Source organism: Antennarius striatus, chromosome 12, assembly GCF_040054535.1.
Source record: "Antennarius striatus isolate MH-2024 chromosome 12, ASM4005453v1, whole genome shotgun sequence".
Classification (NCBI taxonomy): Eukaryota; Metazoa; Chordata; class Actinopteri; order Lophiiformes; family Antennariidae; genus Antennarius; species Antennarius striatus.
Genome location: NC_090787.1, coordinates 12460275 through 12476018, shown reverse-complemented (window position 1 = coordinate 12476018; position 15744 = coordinate 12460275). Strand labels below are relative to the sequence as shown.

At 38.5% G+C, this 15744-nt stretch overlaps 1 protein-coding gene across 2 annotated transcripts in view; it reads right to left on the bottom strand.

Moving 5' to 3' along the window:
- The window catches only part of tanc1b (tetratricopeptide repeat, ankyrin repeat and coiled-coil containing 1b), a 100801-nt gene that overhangs the window by 71683 nt on the left and 13374 nt on the right, over positions 1-15744 (bottom strand). For both annotated transcript variants that reach the window (XM_068328437.1, XM_068328439.1), the window contains exon 2: positions 15298-15391. In XM_068328437.1, the coding sequence (XP_068184538.1) occupies positions 15298-15358 (61 nt within the window). In that variant the 5' untranslated portion in view covers positions 15359-15391. The remainder of the gene's footprint in view (positions 1-15297; positions 15392-15744) is intronic.

Below are 15744 nucleotides of genomic sequence, written 5' to 3'. Positions count from 1 at the left end.
AGATCCCATTTTGCCTGGAAAAACCATTTTAAATTAAGAGCCATCTATGGTAAAGTAATCTATTGTGTGGCATCAAAGTTGCCCACTCATCATAGCCACAAATTTAAATGCACGAATTATCAACATCAGTAAGCATGTAATACCTAAGTAGTTATACAAACCATACGTCAACAAACCCAGCTAAATCAGAACTGCAGATGTGGTGAACCACAGTAATGGCAATGAGCCTTCGTTCTGTTTTTCAAGACTGTGACTGACTGCCTCACAAGACTTCCAAGACAGCAGATTAGCACCAACACCAATCTGCAGTCAGAGATTTGAAAAAGACTCATCCACCAGAGGCCAGAGACACTGTCAGCATCTGCTTCACTCTTCACAGAAACAAGTGTTGTTGTGATACTGGTCTAATTGGAAACAGAAGAATGTCATTTTTTCCACGACTGCTCTTCCACATGTGACACAAAGCTGTTTTGTCCTACTTTTGAAATTCAAGAGGGATTTCAGAGAGAGGAATAAAAAAAGGTTGCATGACACATCTACCTTCAGAGTAAGAACCTGTAAATGGCTCAAAGGTCATTCAGCAAAAGTCGTAACCTGCAGTAAGTGACTCCAGTATGACCCACTACATTCACATTAATATTAACACTTTAAAGAGTTCTAGGGGAAGTACAGGGAAACCAAGACAGGTTGCCTTTGCAGCAAGTATTCAACATGAAATATAGGACAAGAATTTTCAGAGCATTTCAGCTGCTATATTCATATTAACACTGTGTTTTGGCGTCAGTTTGTGGCAGGCAGTGTTAACCATGAATTGAAATTTTTACCTGACTCCTGCCAAATGTGGGACAATTTGTGAAGTGGTGAGTTTGGTAAATTTGACACATTCCATAACAAATATTAAATTTCAAGCCTGTATTTTTCACTGAGAGACGTCAAAAAGGCTACACAAGAAGAAAAAACATCGAATAATACTAATAATGTGTTCTTCCTTACAACAAATAGATCACACAGGTAGTTCTGATCCATGCTTTGAAAATGTTAGTAGCATCCTTCCTGATAATTCCTATGATTTATCCAAAACTCTCATCTCTGATACAGTACTGAAAATTTTATAGTATTTGATAGTATTTTTTATAATATTTTCTCACTGGAGTATTGTATGTATTTTATTCTATTTTTGGCAGGCAGTTATACACTGATGTTTAACACAAGAAAAGTGTCTGTATCTGTTATCAACTCTCTAGCTACAGCGGACATTTTAAGAAAACAGTGGCAGCAGAAGTGTTCTATCATTAATCAAGATCAACAACTGCCTGTGTGAGACATGTAATTTCTTATCTTTGCCTCTGATTATTTCATGCACTGATGCCTAGATGTACCTGGAAGACATTGCTATATTGGATATATTGAAAAAGCAGCTGCCAGTTGTGTTTTCACTTGCTGCAATCATAGCACTTTGTGGTAGATATAGGGTTCAGTTGTACAGTATGCTAAAGAGATCATGAGAAAGTTGTAATTTTGGTAGTTGGTTTGGAAAACAAGAGGCACTGCATAAAAGCTGGTCATCCAAGTGGTGGTGAATAGACTGCACTGTGTCACGGTAACTGCTCTCCCATCTGACCGACACTTTATAACGCAGAGGGACACAAGGACAGAACTTGCCAGTGCTATTTCAGTTACTTTACTAAATCCTGGTTGGGGCAAGGCCTGCAATTTCAGCCCCTGCTGTGGTCAGGAAAATCAACCCCTTCTAATTATACAGAGCTGCCCCAAGATGATGTAAAAATGATTACAGTTTCTTCCATGCTCTTTCCTCGTCTTCAAAGTGAAGGAGTAGAGCACATAAGGACATACCCAGCACATGAAATGGTACATTATTATTTCAAGACATTGATTTAAATAAATTTTTAAGTACGATTAATCACTAATTATAATTCCAATCAATGTCCCATCTCCTACGATTGCAGCAATGTCAGAAAGATGGAACCTCTGCATTAGAAATTAAAATGGAAATATTATATTAATAGGATGAATGCTGCTGACTCTATCCTCTGTATCCAAATAGTATTTTCTTGTATTTTTCTTGTTTTAATTCTATTATGAAGGAAACAGTTGATCTGTGCAGCCTTTCTTTCGGCTCTGTAGCAAACTGACCATCTTCATCATGTAAAAATAACCACAGTTGATTAAAAAAAACCCAGTCCATTGTCATTTATGAACAAAATAACTTATCCTCCCAGCTAGCCTGACAGGCACAGTTCATATGCTGACAGGTTTTTCATGGGTTTACATCTGGTGTTGTTTGCCTCTTAAGTAAATCTGTGCAGTGGAATGTGGTCTGCCACTCCTTGAGAGGGAATGCAATCCCCCTCAGACACAGACCCCTCTACACTGTCCAATACAGGCCTGAACTGTCCAGAAAATGTCATAACCTTTGATATCTTTTATGAATTTACAACCTCAACATAGCGCAAAAAAAACTATAAATTTTGTTACCAAAAATGAATAACGACCTGCATTTAATCCCTGTCAAGAGAAATTGAAATGCCTAAACAGGAAAATATTGCCTCTAGTTACGAAGGAAATTTCTAGTTACGAAAGGTAAAAATACAGTATGGGCTGATACTGGCAGCTCCCAAGGTCCCCAAACGCAACATTCTTATAGCTGCTCTGCCATTGGCTATTTCCTGGCATCCCATTGGCTAAGACGGACCTCTGTGTGTAGCTAGATAGGTCTCTATGCAGCGTCATCATCATTCAGCCCTTGATCCATGAAGTGTCCTGATAGTTTTACGTAAATATATGAACTTTTAGAGTATTTACTATGGACCCAAAGGAAGTGACGGAGAAAACAGGAAAAGAAAAGATGAAGAAAAGAGTTTTTTGTCGGTACAAACAAAGGGATAATAGAAAAGCATGAAAAAGGGATGCCTTTGGTTGATCTCGCCAAAGAATATGGCCGTAATGAATCTACAATCGCCACGTTATTAAAACAAAAGGAAGTTTAAGGAGTTTAAGGCATCTTGTGGGTGGTTGGAGATGTTCAAAAGGAGGACTGGAATGCACTGTTTGGCATGGTGGGGGAAGAGCGCATGAACCAAAGAGTGTAAAAAACAATGAGGACAGCAGTTAAAAGGTAAATGACCATAGTGTTTTTATTCTTTACTCTGTTTTTTGTCTTTTACACAACTCTCATTTATTGTGTAATAATCTAATTTTAACACGTATTTGTTACATGTTTTGATGCATTTTTATGCTTGAAAAAACATTTTTTGGGGCATAAAGTGGATTAGCGCATTTGCATGGAAAACGCATCTCTACTTACGAAATTTTCTACTTACGAAATTTCTTCATGAACCAATTAATTTCGTAAGTAGAGGTACCACTGTATTCTGAAAAAAATCAGGTTTCACATAGTGGAAATTGCTAGTTGTCCTGTGCTTGACACGTATTTGCATGAAATTATTTTTCTCATTACATCACTGTTAAGAGATATGCAAGTCATAATATGCTGAAAATTAACTAAATATGTATACTGTATTTTAATTGAGTTAAAACAACTCAAAGGAACTTCAAAGTCGCAGGTACTTGACAGTCTTTGCCTGAACAACTGATAGACATTTACTGTAGACACACACAAAAATTCACAATTCTATTATTTTGCAACAGCCAACTATTTCAGTCTGGTAGATCTAGATTTTTACTTGGATCTGGACCATTTCCAAATATGGATAGATAACAATACACTAATTTCTTATTATTCCCTCGTGAATGAATTAAAACTGTACTTACTAAAAAACAAAAAAACAAAACATTGGTTTCCTTCATGTTGACATGTTCAGGTGAAAGTAATGTAAATTAGTAAAATTTATCCAGATCTGCACCAAAACAAATGGAGGTCTGTTCTGCCCCAAGTCACACCCTCCCAGTGTCATGGAAATCTGTTCAGTAATTATTGTGTAATCCAATTGAAAATCCAGTAAACAAACATATGCGGGTGAAAATATAACCTTCTTGGTGGATGGGAAAGAAGAAGAAGAAAAGCTATATACATAATTAATGCAGACTTTTTCAGCAGCAACACGAAACACAATGACCATTGAGCAATCCACCAAAGGGGGGGGGACTCTCCCACAAGCCTGGGTGCCAATGTTGATTCCCTGTCTATTTCCGAGATCAGGGTGACATACTCACAAAAGCTGTCATGGTTAACAAACAGCAGCCGACAGAGAGGAAATAGAGTCAGACAACTAGCAATAAAGCATGGGGGAGGTTATTCAGTGCCAGTCATATGTGATGATAGTCAATTACACAGATAGAATCAGTTTGTCTTAAAATCCATTAAATAACTTAAGAGCTATAAAGACAACTTCAAAAATGGTTCAAAACAATCATAAAAACAGAACTGCTAAGGAGGCCTCATATTTTCCTATGAGGCCAATCTAATTTCAGACCTTCTCACTGAGTCTGTGGTAGCCATAGGAACATTCAAAATATTGTAGGCTGCCTGACAAAGAATAAAACGGATGACTGATACAGGAGATAAGCAATAATGAAAAACACGTTAACTTCCCTGAATCACATTTTGCTTTTTTTTCCTACTTGATTAACATTGATTTTCACTGTCATTTATTTCATAGTGAGAAATTATTGCATATCATTGTATATTAACAGACTGCGTAAGTCCTTAGGACTTATTTTTTCACGGTTGAATATCATTAACTCCTCGCCTATCCAGAACTCTTACGAGTTTCAAAAACACATGCAATGCTGGTGGGCCCTGAGGACAGACACAATCTTGTGACAATGTTTTTAGTTTTAGCTTGTCAGAAAGAAGAACTGCTCCTGCAGCTCTGAAATCCTCAACTCAAATTCATATGTATTTGATAATGAGAACAAATTAGCAGCTTTAAACAAGCCAAGGCGCTTGAGGCAAAGCGAGAGTGCGAGATGTTTCTGAATGAAAGACTGAGACTCTTTCCCTCTTGTTCAGTTTCTGCAGTGGTCTGGGCTCTGGAATGCCTTCCTCACTGGCCCCAGGGGAACAGAGACTGACAGGGAGGGGTACATGCGTGTCTTGGGAAGAAAAAGCAGAAGAGGAGGAGGGTAATAGTGGAACGGCACCATGTTATTTCCCATTCTTCTTCATAAAGTGTCAATTTAAGTGATTATGGAGATAAAAATGGAGTCTGGCTGTGTCTTCACAATGTTCTCCTTCAGGAGTTTTGAAGGAAAGCATAAGTAGTCATAAAAATAAATATACTATGATTCAAAATAGTATAAATTTTACCATTAATTAACTAATACTGTACATGCAAATGCTTTAGCTTCCAGAAAACAGTTTATGAAAAAAGGGCAGTTGTGTTGTAAGTAATATCGCAAATCTGTTAAGTCCATAAAGAGTAAGGATGCTATTTGTAAGTGAGATTTTCAGATTGCATATTAGGGCAGCGCAGTAATGCAGTGGGTAGTGCTGTCGCCTCACAGCAAGAAGGATCCTTATTTGGATTCCTTTCTGTATTTAATCTGTATTTCAGTTACTTTACTAAATACAGATTACTAAATACAGGAAGCCAGAGAACCTGTCTCTGCACGGGTTCTCTGGCTTCCTCACACCTCCAAAAAATTTAGGTGGTTTGATCACTTTAAAATTGACCATAGCTGTGAATGTGTGGAAACAACAGCATAGAATTTACTTTTTTACAAATCTAAAGAATCTAGTGGCATGCAGAATTGCCAAGTGCTTGAAATTGTTGCATCAGAGTCTTGGAATAAGGGCAAATCAAGTGTTGAAGGTTCCTCTCAGAAGGTTATTGATACTTATGCTAGCAGTATGTGTGCAAGGTCTTGGTATGAATGTCTCTCCACAGGCGTCCTCAGTACACACTGTGCATTCCCACACTCAAGGAAAAAAAATACCCGTTCAATTTTCATTCTAATCTAATCTTATGAGGCTGATCATAATCAGAGCACTTCTAGTGATCAAAGACAGTTTGTAGCCACCTCTGGTTCAACTCTTACCTGACATGAGTTTCTACATTCTGTATATGCCAGAGTGTGTACCTAAAATAATCGAGGCCTTGTAAAGAAAGAAGTAAGAAAGGTGTATAATCCAATGCTATTATTTTGTATAGTAGTATTTCTGATCAGTATTGTCAGATGATTCTCAATAATTATTAGAATGATAATAACTTGATTTGCTTTTCCTAAGCTATATATGCGCAAGGGCCTCCACAGCGAAACCATAAAGTGTCTCACGTGAGTTTCACATCAGGTTAATTACATCAATGTCCTTTAGTCATGTGAACAGCTGTTAAGGTGCTAGTAAAGGACAGGTAGAAGATGGATGACTCAACCTATTTGTCTGCACTATGATCAATCTCTTACAGTGTGAACACAGCTCTGGGGTGACTGTAGTCACATTGCAGCTGAATAAAGTTTTCAGATTATCCTCACATTTGGAGCCTTCTCCAAACCTCCACCATCAATGACCTCTATATGTTAATAATATGGATTATACTGCTATGAGACAAAAGTAAAAATTATTTCTAGGCCAAACTGCAATGTGGTTTTGGAGTTCGAGCTTGCCCTTTGAGATTTGTCTTCACAACAAATCTGGGTTGCCATTATCACAGGTCATTAGGCAGTGCCTCTGCTGAGGCTGGGTGAGGTCATGAGAATGCCCTTAAGAGGCTGTTCAGTAACATTAAATAGACATGTAAAAGGTATAAAACTATACATCAAAGCCTTGTGCCATAAGCACCAATCATCACATAAAGTCACTGCACCATATTTGAAAATCTTTACAGATGCTAAATTCTTGTGAGTAACAAGCTAAATAGGAACTTCCACCTGATTGTGATTTTATGGTTAATAACACAACAGGAAATGTTAAACTCTCAGCTTCTAAGCAAGACTTCTATACATCTTCAACAGAATGCCACTGCGGAAAATGCAGAGAAATAATTTAGAATACAAACACTCGATGCAAACTGCTCCTCTTTGCATTAACCGCTATCACAAGTTCCTTTGAGGCTCAGCACAAAGGAGCTGAGGTCATTAGTTCAGCCCCTCTCAAATCCTCATGGGCAGAGCATGGCAAGACATTCATTTACTTGTAGTTGTACAAAAAAATCTGTGTTCAGAACAGCTAAACAGAGCAATGCAAAGAATGAGGAGAGAGAATGGGACCTTGAAACTAAAGACTGAACAAAGGTCTCCAAAGGTTATTCAGGTGCTATGATAGTACAGGATAGTGTCTGCATAAAATGATGATGAGAGACAAACAGAGCTGTCAGGAAATTCCCCTCAAGACAAAATTGGCAATGAAAGGCAAGTAACTTCTACATCATATGGGTCAGCTGTTTTCATCATAAAAACATACACTTGAAATGCTTGTTTAGACCAAGGACAAGTGTCATAAAATGGTACGAATAAAATCTGAAAGTCAGACAGAAGAAATATGTCTGTACAGGCAGACCATGTCGTAATTAGAAAAACCAATGGCCTTGCGACCTCCTCAGTCAATAAACTGCTACTAAGGCCACTCTCAACCTCCCATGTCCATCTAAAAACACCCCGGCATGTTACTGATGAACAGTTTTTCCTCCTCCTTCAAGTACAACGCACCCTCGAGCATTTGCACATCAAAGCTCACGACTTCACCTCATTGCGGATTTTTGGTAGGCAGTCATGTGATGCCGTACGAATATTCTATTGGCTGACGGCATCCAGAAGTGTGATACGTTCCGTGAGTCTCGGACTTCGTGAGATACAAAAGTGCTTGTGGAAAAAGGATATACAGATAGAAGGTGGTTTAATATCGGTATGTGGAGGGTTCATAAACATTTAAATTACCATAAATAACAAGATAAATACCTTGTCGTTCTATCACGGAATTCGTAATCGCGTGTGGCTCCTGGAACGCATTACCTGCGAGGAACGAGGGCGCACTGTACTTGCCCATGAAGGGAGGTTGGGATACGAGAGCTATGAGGAGTGTGTTGCTGTGCTATGGATGACATCACCCCCTTATTCCACAGATTCATCATGGACTTGTTTGGATTCTTGTCCATTGCTGTGCAAACACTTTCAAGGTTAATAGTATCATCTATGATGAGAGTCCAAGTATTTTTAAAAAAAGATTTCTGAATACTTGAATTAATGATAAGCGTAGTTTTAAGTTTAATGTTATTTCATGGGCTCAAAAAGGTTATAACATTTATGTTATGACCACCGGCAGCTATTTCAGCTGGCTGAATACAACTTTAACAATCACACTTTAGAATACATTAGTTAACTTCATACATAGCAAATTACCCAGCTACAGCCATAAGAAATGGGTATGGGATAATAACGACAAACATAAATAAGAACTAAGAGCTAACACAGTGTATATTATTTAATGCTGAAATAAATATTTTATTATGGCTCTGTCAGTAGCTTCAAAGGGAAACCTATTCAACAGGAACACAGCAAAAAAGCAAATGTCCTTCAAAAACAAAATATTTTCCTTAATATCAAGATAAATGCATAAATGAAATTGCATGTATTATAAACTGAAAATACATTATTGTGCATGCATTGTTGCATGCACAATAATGTTTCTTTTCTTTTGAGTTACCTAGAGTTATCTGAGCTCTCAGCTCGATAGGCTGTGGCCAGCCTTATTGGACTGTACCACAGCATGCTATGTCATGGAGGGAATCTGACATATGTGATCTACAGAAATAACAACTAAAATACCAACATGCTTTTGCAATCAACGGAAAAACTGCTTGTAACACCTTGTCCAAGTCTGTAATATTTGGAATATATCAACAGGACAAGACCGTTCATCCATCCTTCCATCCATCCATCCATCCTCTTGTCATGGATGAACAATCATTTCGCCTATGGCCGCTTATCCACCGTGCGGGTCACTGGTCTGCTGGAGCCTCTCTCAGCTGGTTACAGGGTACACCCTGATGAGATGCCAATACATTAAGAGGCCACATGAAAGATAAAGATGCACACTCACACTCACACCTATGGACAATAAAACTTAGGTTTCATGTTTTTGAAGGTGGGCCAGGAGGGAACCCACAAACTCAGGGGGGGAACATAGAAACTCCACACAGAAAGGAATCAAATCCAGAATGTTCTTGCTGTGAGGCAACAGTGGCACCCACTGTTCTGCTCTGCATCAAAACATGAGTTTTGGAAATCAGTTAACCTCACCCAGCGCCTAACCCCCACCCCCCTCCTCAAAAAGTGATTACCAGATCATTCCATTCTTTTACATTTGTTTTATATTGTATCCCAATCATAGCGTCAATTTTTATTGTGTCATTTGTTGTTATTTTATGTGACCTCAACAATTCCATAAAGTGGGCTGAAAATTTTTCAAAAACATTTTATTTTGTGTTTCAAATCCTATGCTAAGGAAGTGGGCGAGTGACAAAACAAGTTCGCCTCTTGTAAGCCTGTCGGGCCCCAATTGGAGTACACATAGATGCATGGAACATAATTAGAAAATTATGAGCTTTTCAGGCCATTTTCTTCTTTTAGGACTTCAGCCATTGGATTTGTGAGACAGGGCTTACAGTCTCTTCAAACAGAATATAGAGAGGCTGGCCAACTAGGTTTACTGCTTTAGCCGAGAACCCTTATTTAGCTTTGCAGAAAGTGAGACAGGGTGCATCTAATGTGGATACACCTGAGGTTAGGGGGTGTACAGTACATGTGTGCATATGTGAGTTTGTGTAAATGTGTTTCTTCGTGTAAGAGAAAGATGTGGTTTGAGCTACGCCCTACTAAACATTGCCTGCTGGATGCAGAGTGCTTTGATAGCTACGTAGGTCTATGCACTCAATGCTGTTCTTTGCGATCAGGTGTATTTTTTCAACCACCTCTTTAAATCCTACCTCAGCTGTCTTGACATTGAAACCTAGATACACATGACTAAGGGCAAATTTAGACAACAGAGACTAAAATGACCTTTCTCTTTCCTCAGCATTACATTATTTTCATATGAGTTCCAATTGAGGTATTGGATAATCAACTAGCTATAACCCACAGGCAGACTTTAAGTGAAAGAAAAGATCTATTTGTAAAAGACTTTGGACTTAAAGGATCAAGTAGTACATAAAAGCAAACTCAAGTCTCTTGGCTGCATGAATTGTTTTTGGTATGAAGTGTATTCCAAAAGGAAAACCATGAGCTGATGATAAAGGAGTCAGTGGTTCTGGTCTGGGCACTAGTTATTATGGTTAATCAAAGGATGTTAATAATGTAACTTGAGGTTACTTGCTTCTCTCTCTGTCTCCATTGCTCTGTGACTGTCTGTGTATGTGTGTGGCATATTATGGAGGCGGTCTTCCTGTCCTGCACAGGTCACACATTGTATGTAATCTGTGGTCTAGACATCCTGCGGTTGACTGTAAGCAATCATTCGTCTTAGTTCAGAACTCATAATTTTTAACTTTTGAGCAAACAAATTTATGAAAACTGCATAATACTTTCTTAGTGAACAGAAAAAGTTTTTTCCCTAAACTTCAAACATTATTATGTCTTATAGCCAGCATGAGATATGTTATTCAACAGTCCACTAAAATAACATTTTGTCTCAAAAAAAGGTTCAATATTATAAAGTTATTTTTCCCAGTAACAAAAAAAGTGTTTAGACAAACAGTCGTCCAACAAAAGCTATTCTTTCTGTTTCAACAAATACAGTATTTTCCGCACTATAAGGCGCACTAGACTATAAGGCACACCCTCAATAATTTTTTTGTTTTATAATTTATTTCATATATAAGGCGCACCGGATTATAAGGCGCACACAATAAAAAATAAATAAAATTTATTTGATAAACTGCAGCGGCTGTAGTTGCGCAATCCGTCCACTAGATAGAGCCGCGCTGCTAAGACAGTCATGATTGCATTCATGACTTCCTGACTACCTTTGAATGGCCTCTATTGTTATGTCAATAAGCCATTCTGAGCCTTATCAAGGAAACCTGATCACTTGATCACTTTGCCATCTTAGAAAGAAGTCAACACGCATATTAAAAAACCTGACATTAAAAACTTGTTAAATTCACTACGAGTGCAGTCAGTGCGAACAGAGCGGATTATTTCCTGATCTGAAGGTCGACGCAGATATTTAAGCTCCGACGTTCGTCTTCGTTTATTAATTAAATATTGTTTCGATCGATCGGTAGTCCAGTCGGAGGTGAGGTGCAGCTATTTGCTGCTGTGTGTCCTAAACAATTGTTAACTAGTTTTTAATGTCAGGCTGCTAATTTACCGGCAAATATGACGCTGTTTTACTCCTAGAAGTGACTTTAACGTCGGTGTATCACCGCCGTGAATCTCACAGCACGTCGCTGCAGACAGAATACACATGACTGGCGGCCAGACTGCAGGCTTTTTTTCAGCGATCATGTTTTTAACCAATATTAATATGAATATTAATCCATATATAAAACGCACCGGATTATAAGGCGCACTACGGGTTTATGAGAAATAGGTAGGCTTTTAGGTGCGCCTTATAGTGCGGAAAATACGGTAACTGTTTTACCACCTGTGGTTATGGGTTATTGAAAATATGTCTTATTGTTGCAGTAAAATCCTGCATGTTAAGCTGCTCGGGGGGGGGGGGGGGGTTCAGGGACCAAATGTAGATAGCAGGGAAAGAATCTGCAATATTTAATTAATGTCAATAAAAAGAAAAACAACATAATAAAATTAATAAAATTACAAAGGCTAGGGGGGCAATCTGCATTTTTAGTTGCTTTCCAAAGCTTGACAAATGTAAAATAACACTGCAACAGCAGAAACCATTTCATTTGATGTTTAGTAATTAGTACTGTATTAGCCCCCAAATTTCCAGAACTTTGTTGAATCCAGCAAGCAAAACAAAATCCCGCTTTGCGACTTATTTGCTGTTGTTTGACCCCTGGCAGCAAATCACTGCTTCTTGTCAAAATGGCCAAAGATCTCTCAGGAACTGGAGAGCCAGCATGTACCAGTCACTGCCACAGCTGAAGCAACAGAGAACAGCACTTAATGATATCTCTCTCCCTCTCCCTCACTCTCCCCACACACACACACACACACACACACACACACACACACACACACACACACACACACACACACACACACACACACACACACACACACACACACACACACACACACACACACACACTATGAGAACATCCCCTTCATCTTTCACTTTATCATCATCCTAAACTCTAAGTGAGATTACTTAGAATCAGAAAGACCGTCTTTAAGTTTGACTTTTTGTGTGTGGGAAACTTGGGAGTTAAGTGAAATGATCACTTTTTCTGTTTCAAGCCATACTGAATTTGAAAAGAACAGAATATATGCATATATGGGGACTGGCACAGGAAAAGTTATCAAAAAGGTCAATAAGAAACTGGTCCATATTGTTTTGTCCTCCCTCACATTTTTATGGTTAAACCTAATATTAAGTGATTAATCTGATAGATTCATTGCTGTCAGCTTGCCATATCAGAACAATCAATATCCCAGTATTACGCTGAGAGGTTAAAAGTTTAAATAAAGTAGAGGAGTCAACCTGTATTTCCTGTGTTGACCTCTGCCGCTCATACTGCCAGGTGCGTCACTGGTTTCCGCCTCAGTCCGAACAGGCAAAGTAAGAAAAGTCCTGCCAACTGGTCATGTTTGTGTGTCACCTGCTTGTTTTTTTTCTTTGCGTTGGGAAGTAGTCGGAATGAACAGGTGAAACTGCTGTCTCCACACGGCAACCCATGATTTGTGTGATTAATGTTGCATCATCCACAACAGAGACAACTGTCTGGCAGCTGCCTCAATCAGCCGAGCTCACTGAGTGACAAACACATGTTGGAGGCGTTACCCAACACAGATAAAAGCAAGAAGAAAAGGCCGTTTCTATGGGTCATATCATGAACAGGTATGAATGTAACACATGTGCATGAAGGTAAGAAGCAGTATATACCAGTATATGACTCAGTGAAGTGAGGCTATAAAGTGAGTAAGCTAGCAGACGACTTTCAGCGGAAAAACAATAAATCTTGTTGGTTTTCAAGTGTTTCAAGTTCACCGAAGATATATGACTTATATCCACTTCATTTGTACGGATAAAACTTCAACACCAACAAAGCACAAATTGAAAGGTGAAACTGAGGAAAGGTCATGCTGATACTGATACTGATTTACAGCCCTGTCTGTTCCTTCAGTCTGAGCAGAGCAGGCATACGAGTCCTGTTTTCTTTTGTAATATTGCCCTAATTTTCCAGACTAATAAATACTAAATTGTGTATTTGAATTGTTTCCAGTTGGAAAACACATCCGTCATTAATGTTCAGTGAAAACAATTAAGAGGCTGATTACAAACAGCTTATCATGCGTTCCAAGTGTTTTTGCCCACCACCACTTTTCTGTTTCAGTAGCTTCAGTTTTATTCAAACAAAATGAACAGCTTGAATTCCCATGAACCATGAGTCACAACAGATGATAGTGTTAGTAGCTACTTCCTAATCAAAGTGTTTGGATGGGTACCTCTCATTTATTGTTCCCATCCTTGTCCTATTTGCAGACTTTTTGACCTGCTATTTGCATCAAGTAAGGATGAAAACACTGGCCCCTTTAATACTGTACAAGACAAAATTGAATAAGAAAACAGGTATTGCCACCATAGTTGGATGTTTTTCAAGTCTAATCCAAGGAAACCAGAAACAGTGACTCATGGACAGAGTATCTTCATCCTTTCAAGACAACAGGTTTACTTCTGTAACTTCAGAAAAACTTGCTGTTTTTGTCTACATGAAACAAGGACTTAAAACACAGATGTTTTTGAACGGATTTTACACTTTGATACTGCCAGTAACCACTCATTATAGACATAACATAGTCCATACCTCTAGCCTGTATCCTCAATAAGACCATCAATTACAGCACCAATTGTTTCTTGAATATATAGTCATCTTCTTGCAGCCATGAAATCCCAAATCTATTAATTCCAGTGAGGCCTCCTTGACATTAAACCTCTCACAGAAAAAGTTGACATCAAAGGCAACAAGCCACAGCAAAATAGCATCCCACTTCCAGTTTGGTAGACCATGAAAAAAATTGCTCCTTGCAGACTTAAAAAGGTAAGGAAGGAGTGGGAGGAGGTGAAGGAGGAAGGAGCTAAAGGGAGCACATGATGGAAAGACTAAATTAGCAAACTGTGTGTTTTTGTGGTCGTGGAAATGGGGAGATCCCAAAGGAGAGCTAATGACTGTGGTCATATCTGCAATAGGGGCCAAGTTTCCTCGACTCCTTTAAAGTTACCTCCAGTCCACAGCCACTATGTCATGAACATGTGCTGAGCTATCTTGCAATTATATCATTATCAAGGTCTTTCCTTCCTCTGATTTCCATTATTTGTTGCTGAGAAAGTTTTGCTGGAACTTAGTCCTTCTGACAGAAGGAAAGTCCACACAGTCATAAAGGACTAAAAATCAAACTTAACTTCAACAATGTGAAGCAGAAACTGCTAGCAACAAAATTAGGAACATTCCCGACAGGTTTGCCAGCAAAAAATATGGGCCAAGAACAGCTTTCAAGTATGAACCACAGGGATGTGTCAAAAGCTGACATAATCTTATGGATCTCAAATAAACACTGCTGCTGTACTGACAAAATTAAACAAAGGCACTAATCCCATTTGAAAAACAACATAATAAAAAGCATATAAAGGAGAAGGAGTCATCTTTCCAATAAACCAGACATTTAATTTTAAAGTAAATTTCTTTCCCAAACCAAAAGGGGGGAAAATATTTTTTTTCTTCAAGCCTGTAAACTATATCTTAAAAATACCTCTATGTGTGTGTGTGTGTGTGTGTGTGTGTGTGTGTGTGTGTGTGTGTGTGTGTGTGTGTGTGTGTGTGTGTGTGTCAGCCACTTAAAATTACTGAAAACTCATCAAAGAAAACTGCAGGCAGAGGGGTGAAGGTACATTACAGTAGACAACTGCTGTAAATGATGGCTGAGATGAAAGTATGTTTATGAAGTGTGAGCATGACTTTCATGCTTTCGTCATAAATTTCTCTCAGTTTACTTTAGCTTTAGCTTCTGCAGTCACATTTTGAATGCTTACAAAGATGAGCGTATTTGGAAGGCACATTAGAAAGTTTCCCTCTTAAGGAATTATTTCATAAATAAAGTGTTTCTACCTCAGTGTCTGTGTCTAGGCCTTGAATGTATGGGATATTTGTCCCCAATAAAACATCATGCTGCTTTCCCTCCTGATCTAAAACACACCTGAATCCTTCCTGCTTGCCTTCCCTCCATCTCTGTTCTTCTTCAGTACAGCTTTGAACATTGTGAGATTAGTGGAATCTTCTCTGTACGGTCCCTGAAAGAAACATAAACCCCAACATTCAATTATTCATAGTCATGACAAGACAATACTGACAATGCATGACAAAAAAAAACAAAACTCTTTCACATGTGAAATAATTCAGCAACATAAAAAAGGGCGATTTCTAATCATGGCAGAACAGACTTTTATCAAGGCCTCTTAAAAAAAAACCAAACATAGTGATGGGAAAATCTGGTCATCTACAAATGCATTTCATTCTGCTTAGCTGTCACCAGCCTGGGAGTTTTCCCACAGCACTCCTAATCCTGCGGGTCATCAGTGGAGGGACACATGGAAAGAATTCTCTAATATTTAAACAGAAAAGGACAAGTTCTGCTATCTTGTTT